The sequence below is a fragment of the Rattus norvegicus genome, chromosome 16 (assembly GCF_021556685.1).
Source record: "Rattus norvegicus strain SHRSP/BbbUtx chromosome 16, alternate assembly SHRSP_T2T, whole genome shotgun sequence".
NCBI lineage: Eukaryota > Metazoa > Chordata > Mammalia > Rodentia > Muridae > Rattus > Rattus norvegicus.
The window spans coordinates 30,824,041-30,846,215 of NC_141549.1; the positions used below are offsets into that span (position 1 = coordinate 30,824,041).

General features: G+C 45.4%; 1 protein-coding gene across 1 annotated transcript; it reads right to left on the minus strand.

Annotated features, from left to right (window-relative positions):
* Positions 1–447: 447 nt before the first annotated feature.
* On the minus strand, positions 448–21,284 carry Tmem192 (transmembrane protein 192). Its single transcript, NM_001014141.1, has 6 exons — positions 21,197–21,284; positions 13,000–13,146; positions 8,494–8,758; positions 4,953–5,087; positions 3,657–3,759; positions 448–779 (listed from the first exon to the last, which is right to left on the minus strand). Exons 1-6 carry the CDS (start codon positions 21,221–21,223, stop codon positions 656–658), a joined length of 801 nt encoding a protein of 266 aa, NP_001014163.1. The 5' UTR covers positions 21,224–21,284; the 3' UTR covers positions 448–655.
* Between the last annotated feature and the right edge of the window lie 891 nt (positions 21,285–22,175).

Here is a 22,175-nt window from a genome sequence, read left to right on the forward strand (position 1 = left end):
TCCTCCTGCCTCAGCTTTTCAAGGGATGCGATTACAGGTGTAAGTCATCATGACTGGCTGAAGGAAATCCTTTATAGAAAGTGACTCAGAGCAGAGTATTTGCCTATCATGTGTGAGGGGGCACTTGGGTTTGGTCCCCAGCTCTGGAAAACAAACAAGCAAGCAGAAAACAGCTCAGGAGGCCTCTCCCTCATCCAACGTGCCCATACACATATAAATCATGCCAGACTCTTTAGGAGAGAACTTCAACCACAGCAAATAATGCCCTCTCTCAGCAGCTTAACTGTGGCAGGAACTTACTGATTTCCTGCTGGAACTTCCCGTTTCCAGCAGATTGTTATGTCACACTTCCTTGATAAAGAACCACGTTATGCCGGGGTACTTAAACTATATCCCAGATTCCAGAAAAGTCAAGAAGTTAAATTATTCACAACATACAAAACATTCTCAAGTTTTCTAGACCTTTATAAGCCGCTTGGAGGCCCACCCCGCCTCTGGGACATATGCTGCATTCTACACCGGTAGAACTGGATTCAGGTTCCCAGCACACACTGTGAACGTGACTCCTGCAAGGCTGAGGTTTCCCGTGGCAGCCATGCAGCCAGGCGGTCTGCAGTCACTGTGGCTCAGGCAGTGGCTCATGCCCCTGAGCCTCTCACGTCCTGGCTGGCTGAGTCGCCAGCTCCAACAACCGCTTACTCAGCAGGGCATTGTGTCGCTTCAGGTACACGATTATGTCCCCTTGCTTTTCAACAATTTCTTCTAGGCTTGAAACAGTCCTGCAGAATTCGAGATATAAGTGGGTTACACGAAAGCACCAGCACTCTTTGGTCTCATTCCACTGAGTCCTCAGTGGCCTTCACTAAGGCACGCTTTGCCCAGTGCTTTCTCTCAGGTTTTATTCCCCAGGGATATCCCAACACCAGTCTTTCATGAATGAACTTAGTGACTTCTGCTCTGGAAATCAACCTGCTTAGTACACGTTGCCTTTATTTATTTATTTTTTGTTTTGTTTTGTTTTTTGGACCTCAGAAAAGGCATTTAAGTTCTTACAATTTAAAGTCAACACATGAACTGGGAGATGTTGGTGCCTTTAATCCCAGCACTCGGGAGGCAGAAGCAGGCAGATCTCTGGGAGTTCAGAGTCAACCAACTTCCAGAACAGCCAGGGCTAATTAGTAAGACCCTGTCTCAATGGCCAACCCATTCCTGCAAAATAAGCACCATCCTAATGTGTTGGGAATGAATGTGACAACTAATCTTGGTTGTCAACTTGACTACATCTGGGATTCTCTCAAACTCAAGCAGGTGGGCACACCCACGAGGGAGTTTTCTTAGTTGGATTATGGAGGCAGAAGACCCACTCTCTAAATCTAGCTACACCTCCTGGTGGCAGCCCCATAAAGGACACGATGGAGGAACTTCTGCTTCTCGCCTGCTTCTCACTGGCATTCTGTCTATCCTGTCCTTGAGCCATTCCTTCCTGGTACTAGAACTGACTTCTTCAGGATTCCAAAGTCGACTGAAAATTGGCAGCTCTCTAGGATGTCTCCGGGAGTCCAGAACCATGTTGGGACTGCTCAGACCCAGTCAGACACTAGTCTTATGGGCTAAACAACAACCAGATTCTTGGCCTTTGTGCCCAGAGACAGTCATTGTTGGCTAACAAAAACATACATACACACACACACACACACACACACACACACACACACACACACACACATAATGGTCTTGTTCTAAGTAGCTCTGACTGTCTTGGAACTCACACCCTGGACTACACAGAAACACAGCAAGAGGTAGGTGGATCTCTGTGAGTTGGAGGCTAGCCTGGTCTACATAGTGAGTTCAGTATTCACAAAGCTAAAGAAGAGGGTCAGGTGTTTGAGTCTATCCTGGGCTACATAGCAACACAGCCAGATCCCAGGACTCAGTAGGCTAAGGGAAGATGCCAAGAGTCTCCCCTGGGCTATATAGCCACACAGCAAGCAGGAGTCTAGTCTCAACCCAGGTAAGATGTGATCCTGAACCCAAAACACAGAAAGAGCAGGGGTTTAGCTCTGCTCTTCCCCACTCCATTGTCACATCACGCATGCCCGTTCTCTCAATCCAGTGAATATTACAATTTCAGGCTAAATCTGCATTCAGAATATACATATCACTATACAAATTAATTTTTCACAGCTAAGCTAAGGTAAAGTCTACCATTATACTTCATATATAAACTTCTATTTTCCTGAGTAATACTTGCTCATTTAAAAATTTACATGGATTTTGTTCTTGAATGATTAAGAATTTTTTGATTCTTTGTGAGTTTCATGCCATGCACCCCAGTCTTGCAACCTCTCCCCCCCAAAAAACCAAACAACCCTCACAAAAACAATAACAGAAACCCATCTCGTTGTGAACGTAGTGTGTCACATCTCATGTAGTGTGACACACACCAGCTGTAGGGTGTTACAGTGTGTCACGCAGTTTAAGTTTTTATCCAAACATCTTAACTGGCAAATGTTCACTACAATGAGTCATGGGTCTGGTCCAAGGCCACTAGCTTCTGCTACACTGTCAATACTGGATCCTTAACAGGACTCCTCCTGGATATCCTGTTGTCCTGTCATGGAGATCCTGCAGCTTTGGACCTGCAGGACAGGCCCCTTCAGGAATTCCAGATGGTGTGGTGGTTTGAATAGGTATAGTCCCCATAAACCCCTATGTTTGAACGCTTGGCCTATAGGGAGGGGTACTATTAGGAGGTGAGACCTTGTTACAGTAGGTGTGGCCTTGTTGGAGGAAGTGTGTCACTGTGGGGGTGGGCTTTAAGATCCCCTATGCCCAAGCTATACCCAGTGTGGAACAGTCTAGAACTCTCAGCTCTTTCTGAAGCCCCATGTCTGCCTGCATGCCGCCATGCTTCTCGCCATGGTAATGGACTAAACCTTTGAACTGTAAGCCAGTTCCAATTAAACGTTCCCCTTTATAAGAGCGGCCACAGTCACAGTACCTATTTACGGCAATAAAACCTAACTAAGAAAAGATAGGGTAAGTGATTGTGTGGGCCTGGTGGTAACTGGGTTGGTCAGCCTGCCAGCTCTATTATAAATAATCTACTTTTCCAGTAATGAAGGCTCGTTAAAAACTTATGTTAGAGCTGGGAGTCCTGGGGCATACCTCTGATCCTAACTGGTAGAGACCGGAGGATCTTTGTGAGTTCAAGGCCAGCCAAGACTACGTAGTAAGACCTTGTTTCAAAACAACCAAAAATACTATGAATGGTTTACAGGAAGAAAAATGCTTACTTCTCTGAAATAAAATTCTTTCTGCTGGCCTCAAAATTGGGGTTCTCCCACCTTAGCCTCTGTGTGTGTATGTGCGTGTACATATGTGTGTGAATGTGCATGTGTGTGTGCATGCATGTGCATATGCATGTGTGTCAGATGCTAGGGACGGACCCTGAAACTCATACATATAGCCTCTGACTACATCCTTAGCTTTTATAAAAACAAGAAAATTACTTATGTCAAGATTTTGCTAAGTTGCCTCAGCTAGGGACCCACCTCACCTCTGCCTCTCAAGTAGCTAGGATCACAGGCGCGTACCATCAGGTAAGTGAAGGAGGAAAAGTTAATCTCAACGTTTACTGCCAATTCAATTCTTACCTGAAGCCAGTTTCTGAGGCAATATTGCTGGGGTAAGCATAACATTTTTCTTCTTCAAGTACATCAGGCTGTGGCTTGGCTTTGTTAAATCTCCTAATCTTTACTGAAATAATAAAATCATCTTCAGTCATTACCTATTTCTGCAGAACTGGCTATATTCATTTGTCCACATTACACTAACTTGTTACTCTTTTGCACAGATAATATATATGAGATTGCATAATGAGTGAACAGCTTGAATATGCATACTTTTCAATGTACACATTTCAAAGTCTTCTAAGAAAGGACTAGTCACAGGGACTGCCAAGATTATCATTAGTAACAAAATAACAATGACGAAACAATAGGTGACCATCACAACATATGAGGCACAGCTTGACTCTCCTAGACAGATGACCCACTCCCCTGACCACATCATGAAGTGGGTACTTTGTTTTTTCTTGAGACAGGGTCTCACTCTGTAGACCAGGCTGGCCTGAAATTCAAGAGACTCGCATGGGTTTCCCTTCCAAGTATTGGTTGGGATTAAATGTGTGTGCCATTGGCCTGGTCTTTGTTTTTAATTTAGATGCCAAATTTATATGCAGGGTCTAATGTGCTGACTCAGCTATAATCCCAACACGTGGGCAGCAAAAACAGGGAATTGGTTGTGAATTCAGGGCCATTCTGGTTGCTATAACAGCAGCTCTCAACCTGGGGGTCTTTGCTTCTTCAGGTGTCAAATGTCTCTTTCACCGAGATCGATTAGATCTCCTACATATCATAGATTTACATTACAATTAATAACAGAATTACAGTTATGAAGTGGCAATGAGAAGAACTTTATGGTTGGGGTCACTACAGCATGAGGAACTGTATTAAAGGGTCACAGCATTAGGAAGGTTGAGAAGCACTGCCTTGTGGGAAGCAAAGATGTTGTTTTGTTTTCTAAGAAAGCTTGGCTTCTGTTGGCTGAAAATTCTGTCTTAATTAAAGGATGTGTGTCCCTGTGCTTTCTGGAGACCAGAGGCACCAAGCCCTTGGAGTGAAGCTCCTGTCCATTGTGAGCTGCCTGACATGTTAAAGGTTCCCAAAAATCTATGAACAGTACTGATGTAGAAATTGACTCACTGGTAATGGCTTTCTCTTGCTGTTGGTCTGAAAGCAGAGTGGCCGGAAGTGGTCATAGTCAGTGACAGGGGTGCTAAAGGAGTCCTCAGCTAAGGGGGAGGCGCTCCCTAAAATAGCAGGCTATGCTTCTCTTCTGACTACAGAAGAGAGACAGGCAGAGCACAGGACAGCGGCTTCCATTCTTACCTGTATAGAGGACCAGGCAGCTCAGGGAACAGATCAGCTCCAGGGCCAGAACAGCCAGAATGAGCTCAAGGTATAGCTTGTTGGGCTCAGGGAAAGAGTACTGCACACAGAGGAGGAGGAGGAGAGCTGTGTTGCCTAAGGAAGGGAGGGAAAGAGAAAGCAATGGGACACAGCTCTTCATTTAACATGTTTTGGCCTGCTTTCCATAAGTTGTCATCTGTCTGTCTGTCTGTTGCCATCCATCCATCCATCCACCTCCAATTTCATTAAGCCCTTGTAGTAATTTCCTACATGAAAGAACTGGGTTGTTATATACAGCAAACCCATAAGATCAACAAGAGTTTATGCTAATAGGGGTAGGCTCTACACAGCCTAAACATGTGTCCAGTCACCAGAGAGACCAGCAATCAGTAGAATTTCTGCTCCACTGGCCAGACTTGGGGAAGCTCAAGAGGTTGGAAATTAAAATTCATTAAAAAAATATCTGGAGAGCTGGCTATATAGGTTGACTGGTAGAATTTTTGTCCAGCATGAATGACAGCCTGGGTTCGATCCCCAGAGCCACATGGAATCAAAGACAGGAACTGTAAACCCTGAATTCAAAAGGTAGAGAGAGGCAGGAGGATGAAGCCTAGATAATGAGTTTGAGGCCATTCTGGGCTACATGAGACCTCATCTCCAAAACACAAGGAGTTAAAAGTTATCCCAGTGGTAAGATGTTTGCCAGGAAGTTCAATGTCCTGGGTTTAGCCTCTAGCACTACCAACAAGAGCAGAAAAACCAAAGAATCTGACCTTGTTTTAAAACTAAGGAATGATTTCTTGGCTTTATAGAATTATATCATTACTAAACTGACTTCTTTTGGTTCTTCTGAACATGTGAAAAAATATTATTATTGAGATAGGGCTCCAACATAATGTAGACTGGCCTTGAATTCACTGACCATCCTCCTGTCTCAGCATCCTGAAGGCTCAGGTTTCATCATATCTAACTTAAAGTCAGATATGAAAATGGTAAAGACCAAATAATATCTTGGTGAATTTGAAAGCTATTATTTACAGGCTTTCAAAAACAAACAAACAAAGAAACAAACCGAAACTATTATTTCCAGATCATTCCTTGAGAGTTTTCTTTACTCTCATATGGTCACATACGGTAGGTAAAATGGTTACGTTTCTGTTTTTATTCTAATGTTATGGGGACATCTTCTGGTCACACAGTGGCTATACATCAGTTAGAACCTGCGATCATCCATGTAGAGTCTAGGAGTAATAACCACTACCCTGTGCTCTGTCTGCTGAGTGTATTGCTTTAGCTGCCGCTCAGACCTCTGTTGTGTGGAAGAGCTTGTGAGTTACCCTTTGGTCATGTGCTAACAGAATATAGAAGAAAACTCAATTCTGTCTAACTTACAAGCCTTTTTTTTCTAAGAAGGTCAAAATTTGACACTGTCCCAAAACTCCCTAGTTCAGTTCAATTTCATTCAATTAAGCTTCTGAAAGCCATACAACAATTGAGAGAGGGAGGCTAGACCCTGTGTGTGGTACTAATCTTGCCCTGACTCAGGACCCATGCAGCTCCTGTAGACAGTAGGACTGTATGTGTAGGCACCAGCAATTCAACCATGGCCCTTGGGAAAGACAGCCAAGTATTTCATCACAAGCGAATCTTGAGTCCTGTTTATGCCGAGTTTTGTGACGGGATCTTTCTAATAATCGTGATGGTTTCAATGGCCCCCATAGACTCGCAGGGAGTGGCACTATTTCTTGAGGTACAGCCTTCTTGGAAGAACTGTGTCACTGGGGAAGGGCTTTGAGGTTTTGGATGCTCAAGCCAGTCCTAGTGTCTCTCTTCCTGCTGTGTGTGGATCCAGACGTAGAACTCTTGTCTCCTTCTCCAGCACCATGTCTGCCTGTGTACTGCTCTGCTTCCTGCCATGATGACAGTGGACTAAACCTCTGACCTGTAAGCCAGTCCCAGTCAAATCTTTCTAAGAGTTTCTGTGGTCATGGTGTCTCCTCACAGCAATCGAAACCCCAACTAAAACACTAATGAAGAAGGTAGAAAAGTTCAATTATGAGATACTGATTTATTGGTTTACGTAGTGACTTGCTTAAAGAACTGTTTGTACTGCCTGTTTGCCAACCATGACTTTCACTTGCTACCTGGAACAATGACCTGTTCCGGTCTGAACACACTGACCTGGAGAAACAATGGGTTGCTGCCTTTAAAAACCTGCTACCACCCATGTACACCTCCAAAAAGTCACCTGTGGTTTTAGCATATTCAACAGGAGTGCAGCCAGGTAGCGGTGGTGGTGATCACACATACCTTTAATCCCAGCACTCTGGAGGCAGAAGCAGGTGGATCTCTGAGCTCAAGTCCAGCCTGGTCTACAGAGTAAATTCCTGACAGCCAGGGCTACAGAGAGAAATCCTGTTCCAAAAACCAAACAAAACCAAACCAAAACAACAAAAAACATGAGAGCAAACTGGACCCAGGACCAAGGCTTTCCCAGAGCTATCTCAACGTTGGTCCCTTGCTAACATCTCCCCACTGTCACTGGTGTCTGAGTGCTTATTCCGGAAGCACAGGGATAATTTTTACCATGATACTGAGTTACCCAGAATAAAAGTCTGCAGCTCCAGCAGGCCTGGCTCAGCCTTCCAGGTAGCTAGACTTACCAGGCACAGCTTAAAACACAGTGGTTTAAATTTTCTGTTTTGAATAACACAGCTTATTTTCCTGTTTCCTAACAACTTACTATCATTTCCTATAGCAAAAGATTTCATTTTAAAAATCCTTTTTAGGGGAGGGTGAGTTTTGGGTTTTGTTGTTGTTTTGTTTGAGTGTTTGTTTATTTGTTGAGATAAGGTCCTAGGTAGTCCACAATGGCTTCAAACTTGCTTCATAGCCGAGGCTGGCTTTGAACTCCAGGGCCTCCTGACTCCACCTTGGGGAGGTTTTCTAATTTTTTCTAATCTAACCTTTTCTCAGACTGCCAAAGAGCAGCAGCACCCTTCCTCCTTGAGCAAATGAGATAGCTGATAGCATAAAGACGGAAAATTCTACATTTAGAAAGGGGACATACTAGTATCACTTCCATAGCAAATACAAATTTCAAATGAAAATTAAGGCTATATGCCCAGGATGGTGACACACACCTATAATCCTAGCACTGACTTGGGAGGCAGAGACAGAAGGATTGTCACGAGGTGGAGGCCAGCCTGATGGAAAAGAGTCTTAGGAGTGCCAGCCTATAAGACACAGTGAGATCCTATTTCAAAACAACCATGGAGACTAATGTAAGAAGAGCTTCAAGAGGTGGGCAGGACATAGCCCAGTGACAAAGTGCTTCCTTAGCATGTCCCTCCTTCTTCCCACCAAAAGAAAAATTCAGAATAGGGGCTATAAAACATCTCACTCTCAAAAAGAGAATAAATTTGCTTATATAAACTCAATAAAATCAAGTTCCACATGTCCTTTTTGGGGTCATTTTTGGCACTCAAGCCACAGAGCAGTTGAGAGACATGGTATTTACCAGAAGAGTGGATGGTGAGGGCCAGTGCCTTGAGATGCCTCGTGGACCGGTAGATCTGGGAATAGCCTCGGCTCCGGACTTTCCTGTGGTGATACTGGATATAGCGTTCAAAGAGCAAATGCAGAATCCACAGGATAACTTTCCCAAGGATTATGGCCGTCTGAACCTTCAGTGGGTTGGTGTAGTTCTCTGGGCACTTGTCTTCATTGGGATCAGGGTACAAACACAGCACACCTGTTAGAAATGCTAACGTGACAAACACGACCTGGTGGAGACAGAAGCACAGGGGTCACAGTAAATGTGAAGGTTTCAGTCAGGGACCGTGAGGCGCTCAGCGGGGAGAGGCACTGGTCACCTCACCAGGACAGACAGACAACCTGAGTATGACTCTAGGATTGAAACAGCGGAACAAGAGAACTGACTCTGTCCTGACGCCTCTGTGTGCTGTGGCACACACACCTCCACGCACACAGGTGTGACTACGTGCTCACACACCGACGTGACAAAAATCCTAACAAATACAGGCACTGGCATCTCCTAACAGTCCCTCTGCCTTCCGCGATCCCACGCTTCTTTTTAAAGATGCATTTCTCTTTATGTACACTGGGGTTCCGCCTGCACGCGTGTCTGTGGAGGGTACCAGATCCCCTGGAACTGGAGTCACAGAGTTGTGAGCTGCCACGTGGGTGCTGAGAACTGAACCTGGGTCCTCTAGGAGGACAGCCAGTCCTCCCCCTGCTACTCTGTTCTTACAAATGATTTGATTTTTTTTTTTAACCAAAAGCATTATAAAAATTTCTAGAAGCTGGGCAGAGAGGCACATCCCTGTAGTCCTAACCCTCGGGAGGATGGAAATTTTCAGATTAGTCTGGGCTACGTAGGCAGATTGCACATCACAGATGAAAAAAAACATGTAGGAAATCACAGACAACAGCACAGATAAGAGAGTAAAACCACCCTAAATCCCAATTAATGTCGAGGTTTTGTGTCTTTCTCATTCGTGTACGTGTGTGTGTGTGTGTGTGTGTGTGTGTGTGTGTGTGTGTGTGTGTGTGTGACTTTAAAGGTTCAGTCCCCTGTCCCCTATGTCAAGTGGCTCACTGATTCCCAGCCCAAGGGGCCCCATACTCTCTTCTAGCCTCCAGGACACCTGCCATCCTCCTCACCACAAAACTAGAAATACATATTTTTTTAATTTTTTTTATTAACTTGAGTATTTCTTATTTACATTTCGAATGTTATTCCCTTTCCCGGTTTCCGGGCAAACATCCCCCTAATCCCTCCCCCTCCCCTTCTGTATGGGTGTTCCCCTCCCCATCCTCTCCCCATTACCTCCCTCCCCCCCAACAATCACGTTCACTGGGGGTTCAGTCTTGGCAGGACCCAGGGCTTCCCCTTCCACTGGTGCTCTTACTAGGATATTCATTGCTACCTATGAGGTCAGAGTCCAGGGTCAGTCCATGTATAGTCTTTAGGTAGTGGCTTAGTCCCTGGAAGCTCTGGTTGCTTGGCATTGTTGTTCATAAGGGGTCACGAGCCCCTTCAAGCTCTTCCAGTTCTTTCTCTGATTCCTTCAACGGGAGTCCTATTCTCAGTTCAGTGGTTTGCTGCTGGCATTCGCCTCTGTATTTGCTGTATTCTGGCTGTGTCTCTCAGGAGCGATCTACATCCGGCTCCTGTCAGCCTGCACTTCTTTGCTTCATCCATCTTGTCTAATTGGGTGGCTGTATATGTATGGGCCACATGTGGGGCAGGCTCTGAATGGGTGTTCCTTCAGTCTCTGTTTTAATCTTTGCCTCTCTATTCCCTGCCAAGGGTATTCTTGTTTCCCTTTTAAAGAAGGAGTGAAGCATTTACATTTTGATCATTCGTCTTAAGTTTCATGTGTTCTAGGCATCTAGGGTAATTCAAGCATTTGGGCTAATAGCCACTTATCAATGAGTGCATACCATGTGTGTTTTTCTGTGATTGGGTTACCTCACTCAGGATGATATTTTCCAGTTCCAACCATTTGCCTACGAATTTCATAAAGGCATTGTTTTTGATAGCTGAGTAATATTCCATTGTGTAGATGTACCACATTTTCTGTATCCATTCTTCTGTTGAAGGGCATCTGGGTTCTTTCCAGCTTCTGGCTATTATAAATAAGGCTGCGATGAACATAGTGGAGCACGTGTCTTTTTTATATGTTGGGGCATCTTTTGGGTATATGCCCAAGAGAGGTATAGCTGGATCCTCAGGCAGTTCAATGTCCAATTTTCTGAGGAACCTCCAGACTGATTTCCAGAATGGTTGTACCAGTCTGCAATCCCACCAACAATGGAGGAGTGTTCCTCTTTCTCCACATCCTCGCCAGCATCTGTTGTCACCTGAGTTTTTGATCTTAGCCATTCTCACTGGTGTGAGGTGAAATCTCAGGGTTGTTTTGATTTGCATTTCCCTTATGACTAAAGATGTTGAACATTTCTTTAGGTGTTTCTCAGCCATTCAGCATTCTTCAGCTGTGAATTCTTTGTTTAGTTCTGAACCCCATTTTTAAATTTTTTAAAGATTTATTTATTTATTATATATGAGTACACTGTCGCTGGCTTCAGACACACCAGAAGAGGGCATCAGATCCCATTACAGATGGTTGTGAGCCACCATTTGGTTGCTGGGATTTGAACTCGGGACCTCTGGAAGAGCAGCCAGTGCTCTTAATCACTGAGCTATCTCTCTAGCCCCATATTTTTTAAAAGAACTAATGAAAGCATGGTTTAAAAGTTTACTTCCCGGAGCCTGGGGAGACGGCTCTGTGGTTAAGCACGTGTGCTCTTGTAGAGGACCTGAGTTCAGTTCCCAGCACCCTTGTTGTTAGGCACTCCTCTACACTACCCCTAACACCAGCTGCAGTGGGCTCTGACATCTCTTACCTCTGAGGACACCAAAACACACACATAATATGGAAGGAAGGAGAACAAGTATCTAAAGAGATTGGCAAAAATGTAAACAGGGCCAGGGTACAGGGAAAGAGAATTATTTATGGCTGACCAGGCTGAGAATCACTTTCAGGAAAGGTTTGTAAATATCTTGACTCAAGTAATTTGAAAATACCTTGATTCAGCAACCTTCCTTTAAGGATTTTACCCCTCAAAAACAATTCAATAGCCAGCACGTGGAAAGCAGAAACAGACGGGTCTCTGAGTTCTAGGCCAGCCTGGTCTATATCATGAGTTCAAGGTCAGGAAGGTTACAGAGTGAGAGCGTGTCTTTAAAGGGGGGGTTAAAAAGCACTCCAGGCGCATGTCCAAGTAGTTGAAGGGATTGTCAGCCACTGGCCCATAGCTAGTCACTACTGATGAACAGAGGCCCGTAACACAGAAAAGGGGTGAACTGAGGAGCAGTGCTCAAATGCAGCATGCAGACAAGCCAGCAAGATCCAGGGCCCGCTAGAAGTGTACTCTCCAACCACACTAGCCCTCTGGAGCCAGCCTTAGGCATAGCCCACCTTCTAGTGGAGAGGGATGAATGGGGGCTTAGAACAGGAAGAAGAGTATTAAGACTAAATAAAGATGAAATTAATTAATTAGTATGGATTTGTATATATGCTGATCTCTGCATGAATTTAACAAAAGGCTAAGGTCTCACTATGCAGCCCCACTGACTTCTAACTTTTGATCTTCCTGCCTCTGCCTGCTAATGCTTGTTTTTTTTGAGATAGGGTCTCACTGTATAGCCTTAACTGGCCTAAACTTGACTAGTAGCTCAGGCTGGCCTTGAACTCACAGAGACTGCCTGCTTCTGCCTTCCGAGTGCTAGAATTAAAGGCTTGCGCCACCATGCCTGGCTTTATTTATGTCTTTATTGTGCTTGTGAGTGTGCACTTTTCAACAGCATGAATGTGGATGCTGGACAACATATCCAGAGTGGGCCCTCTCCTACTTCGTGTGGAGGCAGTCTTCATGGACCAGTTAGTCTGGAATTCAGGAGCAGAAACAGAAGTCCTCGGGATACCAGGTAATTTATGATTTCTTAGTATGTTAAGCAACACTGCCATTCACAATGCTTTTACATGTGTGCAAACATCTCTATAATACATCTTTCTTTTGATATAGAAGTATAAGCACAAAAATTTGTACAAAAATATATACATTTAAAAACCTGATAGATACAGCTCAAATGTCCCCGAAGAGCTATGTATTGTATATGTGTGCCCATGTGTATGTAGTTGGGAGTCAGAGGGGAACGCGGGTGCTGTTCCTTGGAGACATTCTTGTTGTTTTGTTTTGGAGATGGGGGTCTCCCACTAGGATCTGGGGGCTCACCTCCTATTAGATTAGGCTGTCTAGAGAGTCCCAGGGATCCTCCTAGCTCCACCTCCCCATGGCCAGAAGTGTCCCCATCCGTCCCCAGGTTTGTGCTGGGTGTTGGAGGTAGAACACAGGTCCTCTAGCATCTTGTGACTGGACTATCTCTTCGCCTCCATGCTGGTGTGCTTTAAGAACACAAGCTGTGCAGTGAACTTACGTGTATAAGCAACAGAAGATTCGCTATGATGACCGTGGGAAGAGGATGGAATCTGGGTCTAAAGTGAGCATGCAGGGAGTGGTGTGGGAGAGGCTGGGTGTCCAGAAGCGGGTCATCATCCGTACTTTGTAGGATATCCAAGGAACCCTGTGAGGGAAAAACACATAAGTTACAGGCAAGACATTCTATATCCCGTTTCTAAGACACATCCAATAAAGCATTTAAAAAGAAAAATGAGCATTTTTGGCTGTTTGAGATATTCTTCTGTGAAGGCTGTCATAGAAACATCATGTAGCACACTCTGGCCTTCCACTTGTGACAGTCCTCCTGTCCTAGCCTTCAGAGTGCTGTGACCCCAGGCATGAGTCACCACACTGAAGCTGTTGAAACTATGCTGTATGATTTCTGTTTGTGTGTGGCACACAACTGTGATGTCAGTTCTAAGGCTAAGACAGCGTCGTCCAGAATCTGAAGCTAGTGTGGGCAACAGAGCTCCTTCCAGGCCAGCCTAGAATACTGGGCACGACCCTTTCTCTAAAAAACAAAACTAGCTGGGGATACAGCTGGAAAGCAGCATGCTCCCCTGGCGTATGTAACACCCTAGGTTTGCTCCCCAACATGGCAAATCCCAAAACTGGAAAGGGGCTGAGTGGTAGGCAGCTTCCCTGACACACGTGGGGTCCTGACTTGGATCTCCCTTCAGAAAATAATGCAATATGACTTGGTGAAACTTAATTTTATTTAGTTTTATCTGTTTGTTTTTGAGATGGGGTTTCTTTGTGTAGCCCTGGTTGTCCTGATACTAGCTGTGCAGATCCATCTGACCTCGGACTCACAGCGATTCTCCTGTCTCTGTCTCCCAAGTGCTGGGATTAAAGGTGTTCACCATCACTGGGTGGCTGGACAAACTTCTATTAAAACAGAATCCTTCGCAGAGGTCTACCTGCCTCGTGAGTGTAGGGACTAATAGTGTGTTCCGCCCGGCCCGAGACAGGGTTTATACTCGCTGTACCTCATGATGATTTTGAACTCACTGTGTAGGCAAGACTGGCTCCCCACTCATGCTTTGAAAGCCACAGAGCCGAGAGAGAGAGAGAGAGAGAGACAGACAGACAGACAGACAGACAGACAGACAGACAGACAAACAGAGACTGGTCTTGTTATACAGATGGCCTTTAACCCAGAAATCTCCACCTGCTTCTCCATCATAAGTACTGGAATTAAAAGGTGTGTGCTGCCAACATAGAAGTAGTTTTGTTTCATTTTCTTTCTTTCTCTTTTTGTTTTTAAGACAAAGTCTCTCTACATAGCCCCAGCTCTTCTGGAACTCACTATGTAGACCAGGCTGTCCTGGAACTCACAGATCCACATGCCTCTACTTCTGAAGTGCTAGAATTAAAAATGTGCTATGCGCCATCATGCCCAACTATTTCAGTCATTTCTGTAACTCCAGAACAAAGTCATACATGATGTTAATTTAAGCAATCCATTTTTTTTATTGTAATAAAGTCTCCCCATTTTGCTCGGGCTGGCCTCAAACCCCTGAGCCACAGCAATCCTCTCATCCCCAAACTTCAAGTGCTGAGATTACAGCATGATGTCCTGCTTCAACCTATTTCATCAAACCCTTGAAAGGCACAGCTGGAGCAGAGCCATGGTGGCACCCACCAGCTGGGGCTGGAGCAGGGCCGTGGTGGCACCCACCTCTGATCCAGCACCCACCTCTGATCCAGCACTCACCTCTGATCCAGCACTCAGGTGCTGGGGAGGGAAAGTCGTTCTGTTCTGGAGTATGGCGGCTGATAGACAGCCCATGCTCCAGTAGACGGCCGCAGACCCATGGGCATGCAGGTAACACTAATTAAAGCTCAGTGGGTTATAGGAAAGGAAGAGCAGCACTGAGGGGAAGAGTGGAATTAGAGGAGCATGGGGGCACACATGCTCAGTTTATATACCGCACACACAGATAGCTCGGGCTGGCCTCACATCCACTATGTGGCTGAAGCTAGCTTTGAACTCCTGACCCTCCTACCTCTAACCACTGGGACTGTAGACATGCACTCCCACACTAGGCCTCAAATGCGATCATTAAACTGTCTGGTGCCCTACAGTACTTAGAAAAGAGATCTCACTAAGAGTGTCTAGTAGAGGGGATGTAGCTCACTGGTCAGGGGCTCACCTTGCGTGTGGGAGGGGCTGGGGCCTGTCCCCAGCACCACCTGTTTCTCCCAAAGGTGACTAAGACAAGCTGTCGATTTAAACAGAGATATTCTAAGTACCAGGAGCAACATTACCCAGTCAGGGAGACACCAGTGTGAGTCTCCACAAAACCATCCAGCTGTTGGTCACTAAAACAGCGCACAAATCAAGTCCTGGGTGGTACCCTAAAAATCCCAGCCACATTTAAAGGTGCCGTTTCTGCAGTCACGTTGCTCCTCGTTCTCTGCTGCAGACAAGTAAAGTATATCTCAGTCTCAGAGCTTTACTAGACACTGCTATGTGCAGGAGCAGTGCCAACTGCCTAGAATCTCAGCACCCGGGAGGCAGAGGCTGCAGATCCAATGTCTATTGAAGGCTAGCCTGGGCTACATAGTGAGTTCCAGGCTAGCATAGGCAAGATATTCAAGATCCTGTCTCAAAAAGAATAAAGTATGGGAGGCAGTTTGGTTCCCAGCACTGACATGGTGGCTCGCAACCATCTGTACCTCTAGATCCTGAGTTCCAGGGGTTAGGCATGTACATATGCATACAAGTGTGCATCCAAACACTCATATAGCTAAAGTAAATCTAACACACACACACACACACACACACACCATACATACACACACATACATACACACATACATTCACACATACACATACACACACATACACACACATACACACACACCATACATACACACACACATACATACACACACACACATACACACATACACACACATACATACACACACACACCATACATACACACACATACACACACACCATACATACACACACACATACACACACCATACATACACATACCACACACACACACACACCATACATACACACACCACACACACACATACACACACCATACATACACACACACACACACACACACATATACACACACCATACATACACACACACATACACACACACATATACACACACATACACACACCACACATACACACACACACACATACACACACACACAATTTATTTTTTAAAGACTAAGAAGTAAGATGGATGATAACAGCTCAGAGACAGAGCTCTTACCTAGCACGTGTGAAGCCCTGGGTTGGTTCAACACTCGGTACTAGATTTCAATATGGGACTCTAAGGTGTCACCCAGACTTGGATGCTGCTGCTGCTTGATTTTCAGACTGAACACCTCATGCTGCTATTGTGCCGTTCGTACTCAATACAAGGAAGCTCCCACTTTGTCTGCCACAATCTATGGTGTGATTTTGCTTGTGTTTGGGGGGCCTGGAAATCTCTCTAGAGACGTGTGGCTGACCAGGAGCTTGCTGACTTCAACTCAACTTGTGGCAAGCCTCTTGCCTTTGCATCGCCACCAGGCTGGCTTACAATTCTAATTCCCATCAGGGCTCCTTCCTGGACACCCAAGACCTGGAGCATGTCACTGCTGTCCCCGACACACTATGTGTGTCTCCCTGTCATGAGAGGCAATAAGGCTTTCCCTAGTTTTTGTTTCTTCCTTTTGTCCAAGGCCTATTTGTCCATCCTTCCTGGTAGAGAACATTAGACACACTAATTCCTTGTCTGTCACAGGGACTAACTCGGCAGACACTGGTGCAGGAATCTGGATATGGTCCACATCTATCTTTACAGGTCTCCACAGCTCACGCAGCAGCACAAAGGCTCATCAGAAGAAATTAGGCCACAGGGAGGGGGGTCAACTGTGATCAGAGGTCGTTAGAGCTGTGGCTTTTGGGATAGGGAGTCCCCAAGTTAAACCAAGACAAAATTCAAGTCCCCTTGCTTCCAGGCTATGGGGAAGTTACGTCCACCTCTCTATTTGTTTCCTCTTTCTTTTTTAAGATTTATTTTTTATTTTATGTGTATGTATTGTACATACACCACATGCATGGAGGTACTCAATGAGGCGAGAAGAGGGCATCAGGACCCCTAGAGAAAGTTGTGACGCCGGGGGTGGGAGGGTTGGGGGGGGTCGGTGTTGGGAATAGAACCTGAGTCCTCTGTAAAATCAACGAGCAATCTCTCCAGCTTCAATTTCCTCCTCTCTGAAAAAGGCACTAATAAAAATTTAGGAAGATTTAAACAAATTACTACACAAAAAAAAAAAAACCTGCTTAGTACAGCACTTGGCTGACTGAGTGATTTGTTATTTTCTTCTCTTTTAATTTTTTTTCATTTTTCAAGACAGTATTTTTCTGTGTAGCCCTTACTGTCCTGAAATTCACTCTGTAGACCAGGCTGGTCTCAAACTCAAGAGATCTGCCTGCCTCTGCCTCTAGGAGACACCTGACTTGAGCCATTTTATACACACACACACACACACACACACACACACACACACACAAAACCCTGCTGGTCTTGAACTCACTACAAAGACTGAACTTGCTGTGAATTCACACAGACCCACATCTTTCTTCCTTCCAAGTGCTGGGATTAAAGAAGGAGGCCACTAAATCTGACCTCTATATCGACCTCTCCCCTCGACTCAAAATGTGGCCCATGCTAGTCTTGAGCCCAACATCTTCCTACCTTCTTTTCCTGGGATGTGTTTATTTATTCTACTAATCGGCTATTTTCTGCCACTGGGGGCTGAACCTTAGAGCAGTGCTCTGTCACTGAGACACATACCAGCCTCTATGAACTCTCATTACTCTCCTGTTCTTTATGTGATCTCTGATTTCTGCCACCCTTCCTACTCTGTCTCCGAGTTCCCTTGGTCTTCTGCTAGAACCTTTCAGTATTCTGACCTGAGGAGTCTTCCTCGATGCTCTCAAGAGGTCTACAATAACCCTCAGGTTTATCCTCACAAAAGCTGTGAGTACTTCCCCATTACCCTCAGGTCAGAACCCAAATGCTTCACCGGACTCGCTGCACTCTGGAAGAACTCTACACACACTTCCAGCCTGAGCCTTCATTTCTCTTCTTCATGTCCCGAGCTCTCAGGAAACCCCTTCCATCTCTACACCACTCCTACCTGTCTCACCACCTTCTCCTTGCTTAATTCATTTCTCAACTTGTCATAGGACAAGTTGTAGCTTTACAAAGTTCATTTTCTTTCTTTTTCTTTTCTTTCTTTCTTTCTTTTTCCTTTTTTCTTTTTTCTTTCTCTCTCTCTCTTTCTTTCTTTCTTTCTTTTTTGGTGGTTTTTCAAGACAAGGTGTCTCTGTGTCATCCTGGCTATCGTAGACCCTCACTAGGTAGACCAGGCTGGTCTCAAACTCAGAGATCCACTTGCCTGTTTCCTGAGTGCTGAGATTAAAGTGTGAGCCACCACTGCCTGGCTTGAATCATTTTCAATCAACTTATCGATCAACTTTTCTGTCTTCTTACAAATCTCTCCCCACCACAAACCTAGGACCACATGAGTGATACGCAAATGCTCTAACACTGAGCTACACCCCCAGAACCCCAAATTACTCCTTCATTTCCTTTATTTTGGCCGACAGCTCCCTAAGACCAAGGGTGACCTTAAGTTTAAGATTCCTTCCCCTTACTTCCTCAGTGCTGGGATTACAAATGTGTGCTACCATGCCTGGTTTCTGTGGTGCTAAGGACTGAGCTCAGGGATGTGTGCATGCTAAGCAAGCAAGAACTCTACCATGCTCGCCCAACCCATTTCCATGACTTATGACTGAGTTACTACCAAAGAATTCAGCTATTATTTTGGTCCCTACACTACCTCTTCATTTTCTTCCCCCAGTAACTACTTCCTTTGGGGACCTATGTCTATAGTGTATTAAGTCTTACTAGGACCCAGGTATAGTGGCTTCAGGAGGATTACCGTAAGCCAGAGGCTAGCCTGAGTCACCTAGTGTGAGCCTGTAAAAAACCAAAATTCATGTGGGATATCTTTAAATATTTCCCCTCTGCCTCTCTTGGTCTGAGGGTTGTCATACAACAAAAGATGGTTTGTAGACAGATCTCGGGTAAGGTCACAGCACCATATTCATGTCAGAGTACATACTGTGAAGGTGTGTCTCTGTTTTCAATTGTTAATTCTGTACCAGCAGAGAGCTAAATGCTAGGATTCTGGTCTTCCCATTTCTATGGCCCATTACTGGGTTTCTATTTTTGTAAATATTTGTTCTTCCTGCTCTGATCTAGAATTGTCTCTAGTTGGCTGTCATAAAGAGCTGACAGCCAGTAGTTAGGCAGGGGGTGGAGGGTGACTTTTCCAGGGGAGAAAGGGATTCTGGGAGAAGAAATCAGAGGTGAGGGATTCAGACAGCAGACAAGGGAATAAACAGAGGCGCCTGAGCTGAGCAGAGGTAGAGCTGGCCACAGCAGGACGTAGTGCCAGGATTAGTCAGGTTAGAGTAGCTAGAAGACAGCCCTCGATGAAAAGCCTAAGCTTTAAAATATTAAAAACTCAGTGTCATTATATACGAGCTAGGCCTGCTATACACTCACCCCAGTGAGGACTCTAAAATGCCTCCTATTACTTAAGACCCTTTGAGCTGCCTTTGTTTGGGTCCTTCAGAGGCCTGGGTGTTCATTTATTCAAAGCTGCAACAAGTCCTTGTCTTTATAAACGAGCCATTCATTCACTGACTCGCTTAAGCACCTGGGCTTGCAACATAGCCCATGTACAGCTCACTAAATGTGCACTTTGTTATCTACAAAATACCAAAGGCAGGCAACCTCCCTAGGTCCATAGGTTCAGCCACTTCATTGTTGGTGAAATACCCATCCCCGATTGTTTGCCGAAAGAAATATCCAGGACTGTACTTCTGAAAGATCCAAGAACTCCAGGGCAGGTTAGCACCGAGAAACACTGCTCGAGTTTTTTCTAAACCACTCATTTTCCTCTTATTTATTCCTTCCAGAAATTGTCAGTCCATGAAATCTCACTCGTAAAATTTCAAAAGCAATGCGCTATGCTTTAGATTAGTTCCATTGTTAGAAACATATTTCATGGAGAAAATTCAACTAGCTAGGTGGCAAGGTACTCCCACCATTGAGGCATTAAAATGGGCTGTCAGGGAACAGTTAGGCAAACTTAAGGCCAGGTTAGGCTATATAATGAGTACCAGGCCAGCTAGGGCTACCTAGCACATCTATAATAAGTAAATAAATGATTGCAGGACCCAAACACACAAGAATCTAAGCTCTTACAGTTCTGGAACTTTTTTTTTTTTAATGTAAGACCATGCTAATGTTTTTATTAGTTATTAGCTCAGGTCATTGTGCTAACATAATGTCAGCCTTGCATTTCTCAAGGGCAGGGCTTTTATTATGCCAATAGACAAAATAGTTTGTTCTGGAAACAAATGCAAATTTCCTCTCAAAGTGTCACCCCCCCTCTCACCTGATTTCAAATTAATCAGTGTCTTAATGAGTTCATAAACTCAAGATTTTTCCAATTGTATTATCATTCTATACTGGCTACACCGCGAAGTGGGCCACCTGGAACTTTTTTTTTTAAAGCAAGCAGGCATGCATCTAAGATTCAAACATCTTTCCGTTCCTATCATGCCTACATTCAAAACACATGATACACTTATGCTCCAATCTGCGTTTCCGGGAGATGAGAGCTACAGGTCCGCCCGAGGGAGGCTATTAGCCCAAGCACCAGTGTCACACCAGGAACCCAGTGCTCTCCAGTCGCAGCAGGAGGGCCCACATAAGCCGGGTCACCCCGGGCGTAAAAGTCCGCCTGTCAGTCTTTCCCAGGAAGGACCGATCAGGGTAGTGAGCATCACGTGAAGCTCTCATTTCCGGAACCAAAGACGCGCACTGCACGTGAGCCGCCGACTGAAGGGTCCCCCGCGCCAACCCTGCCGTGTCCCTCCGATTACACAGGAAGACGCTCCCGGAATCCGCGGTCCCCGCCCGTCGCGTCACCCCGCACCCCGCACCCCGCGTCCCCGATGGTGGAGCCGCTGCGACTCTGGGTAGCTCCCAGCCCGCTGTCTCCGCCCCCTGAGCTCAGCACAGGAAGCGGGATGGCGGCGACGGGGCTCGGCGCCTCACTCACGTCCTCCAGCCTACCGCCCGCCGCCATGACCCGCCGTCGCGGGCCGATGCCCCGCCAGCCTGACCTCTCCACCAGCGCCCCGGCGCCGAGGGCCCGGGACAGTCGCACCTACTTGGACCTGCGCGCCCCGCCCCGGACACACCCACTCTGCGCCAGCCCCGCCCCTAAGGCCACGCCCCTCGACTTAGATCAGCCGATCAGAAGCCAGGAGGAGTGTGGCCCTCCCTTCAGACTCCCGCTTTGGGTGTCGGTCTAGCCCAGGCGGTTGTTTCATCCGTTTATCAGAGATTTGGCAATTAAAAAAATGAATTTCTAGAGCAACCATTTAAACCATGTTTCGTCAACTACTCTTTAAACATTAACTTATTTCTGTTGCGTAGTTTTTGTTTGCAGCGATAGCTCTGTGTTCGGAAAAAGACGCAGTAAAAATTGTAATTCCACCTGTAGAGGGACTGACCTAGAATAGATTCTAATTTGTATAACAAATTTACAGTTGTCTCCACAGGAAATTCCTGTAGCTTTTGTTGTTCTTGTTGTTTTTGTTGTTGTTGTTGTTTTTTTAGGTATTCTGTTTCTGTTTTTTCTTTCCCCATCTCTTTTTCTGTCCTTTGATTATTTTTGGTTTCAGTTTTGCTTTTTGAGACAGGGTTTCTCTACATAGCTCTGCTGTTCTGAAACTCACTATGTAGACCAAGATGGCCTTGAACCCTCAGAGATTCACCTGTCTTTGTCTCCTCTAGTGGAGTGCTCAAATTAAAGGCTTGTGTCACCACTATGTGAATCCCGGGCTTGGTAGCAAAAGCCATTGGTTAGTCCTCATTTTTTTTTTTTAAATTAAAACAAGGTCTCAAGTAGCTTACGCTGACCTAGAAATTGATGTGCGCTGAAACTGACTTTCAGTTCCTGATCCCCTTGCCTTTGCACAGTGAAATCTGGCATTGTTAGTACACACCACCCACCTGACAAGTTGTTTTGTACA

Coding starts and splice junctions, on each gene's coding strand:
- Tmem192 (NM_001014141.1), bottom strand. CDS start 21,223: ATGGCGGCGGGCGGTAGGCTGGAGGAC. Junction 5,088..8,493: donor CCTCACCATCCACTCTTCTG/GTAAATACCATG, acceptor TCCCTTCCTTAG/GCAACACAGCTCTCCTCCTC. Junction 3,760..4,952: donor CTGCCTGGTCCTCTATACAG/GTAAGAATGGAA, acceptor TTATTATTTCAG/TAAAGATTAGGAGATTTAAC.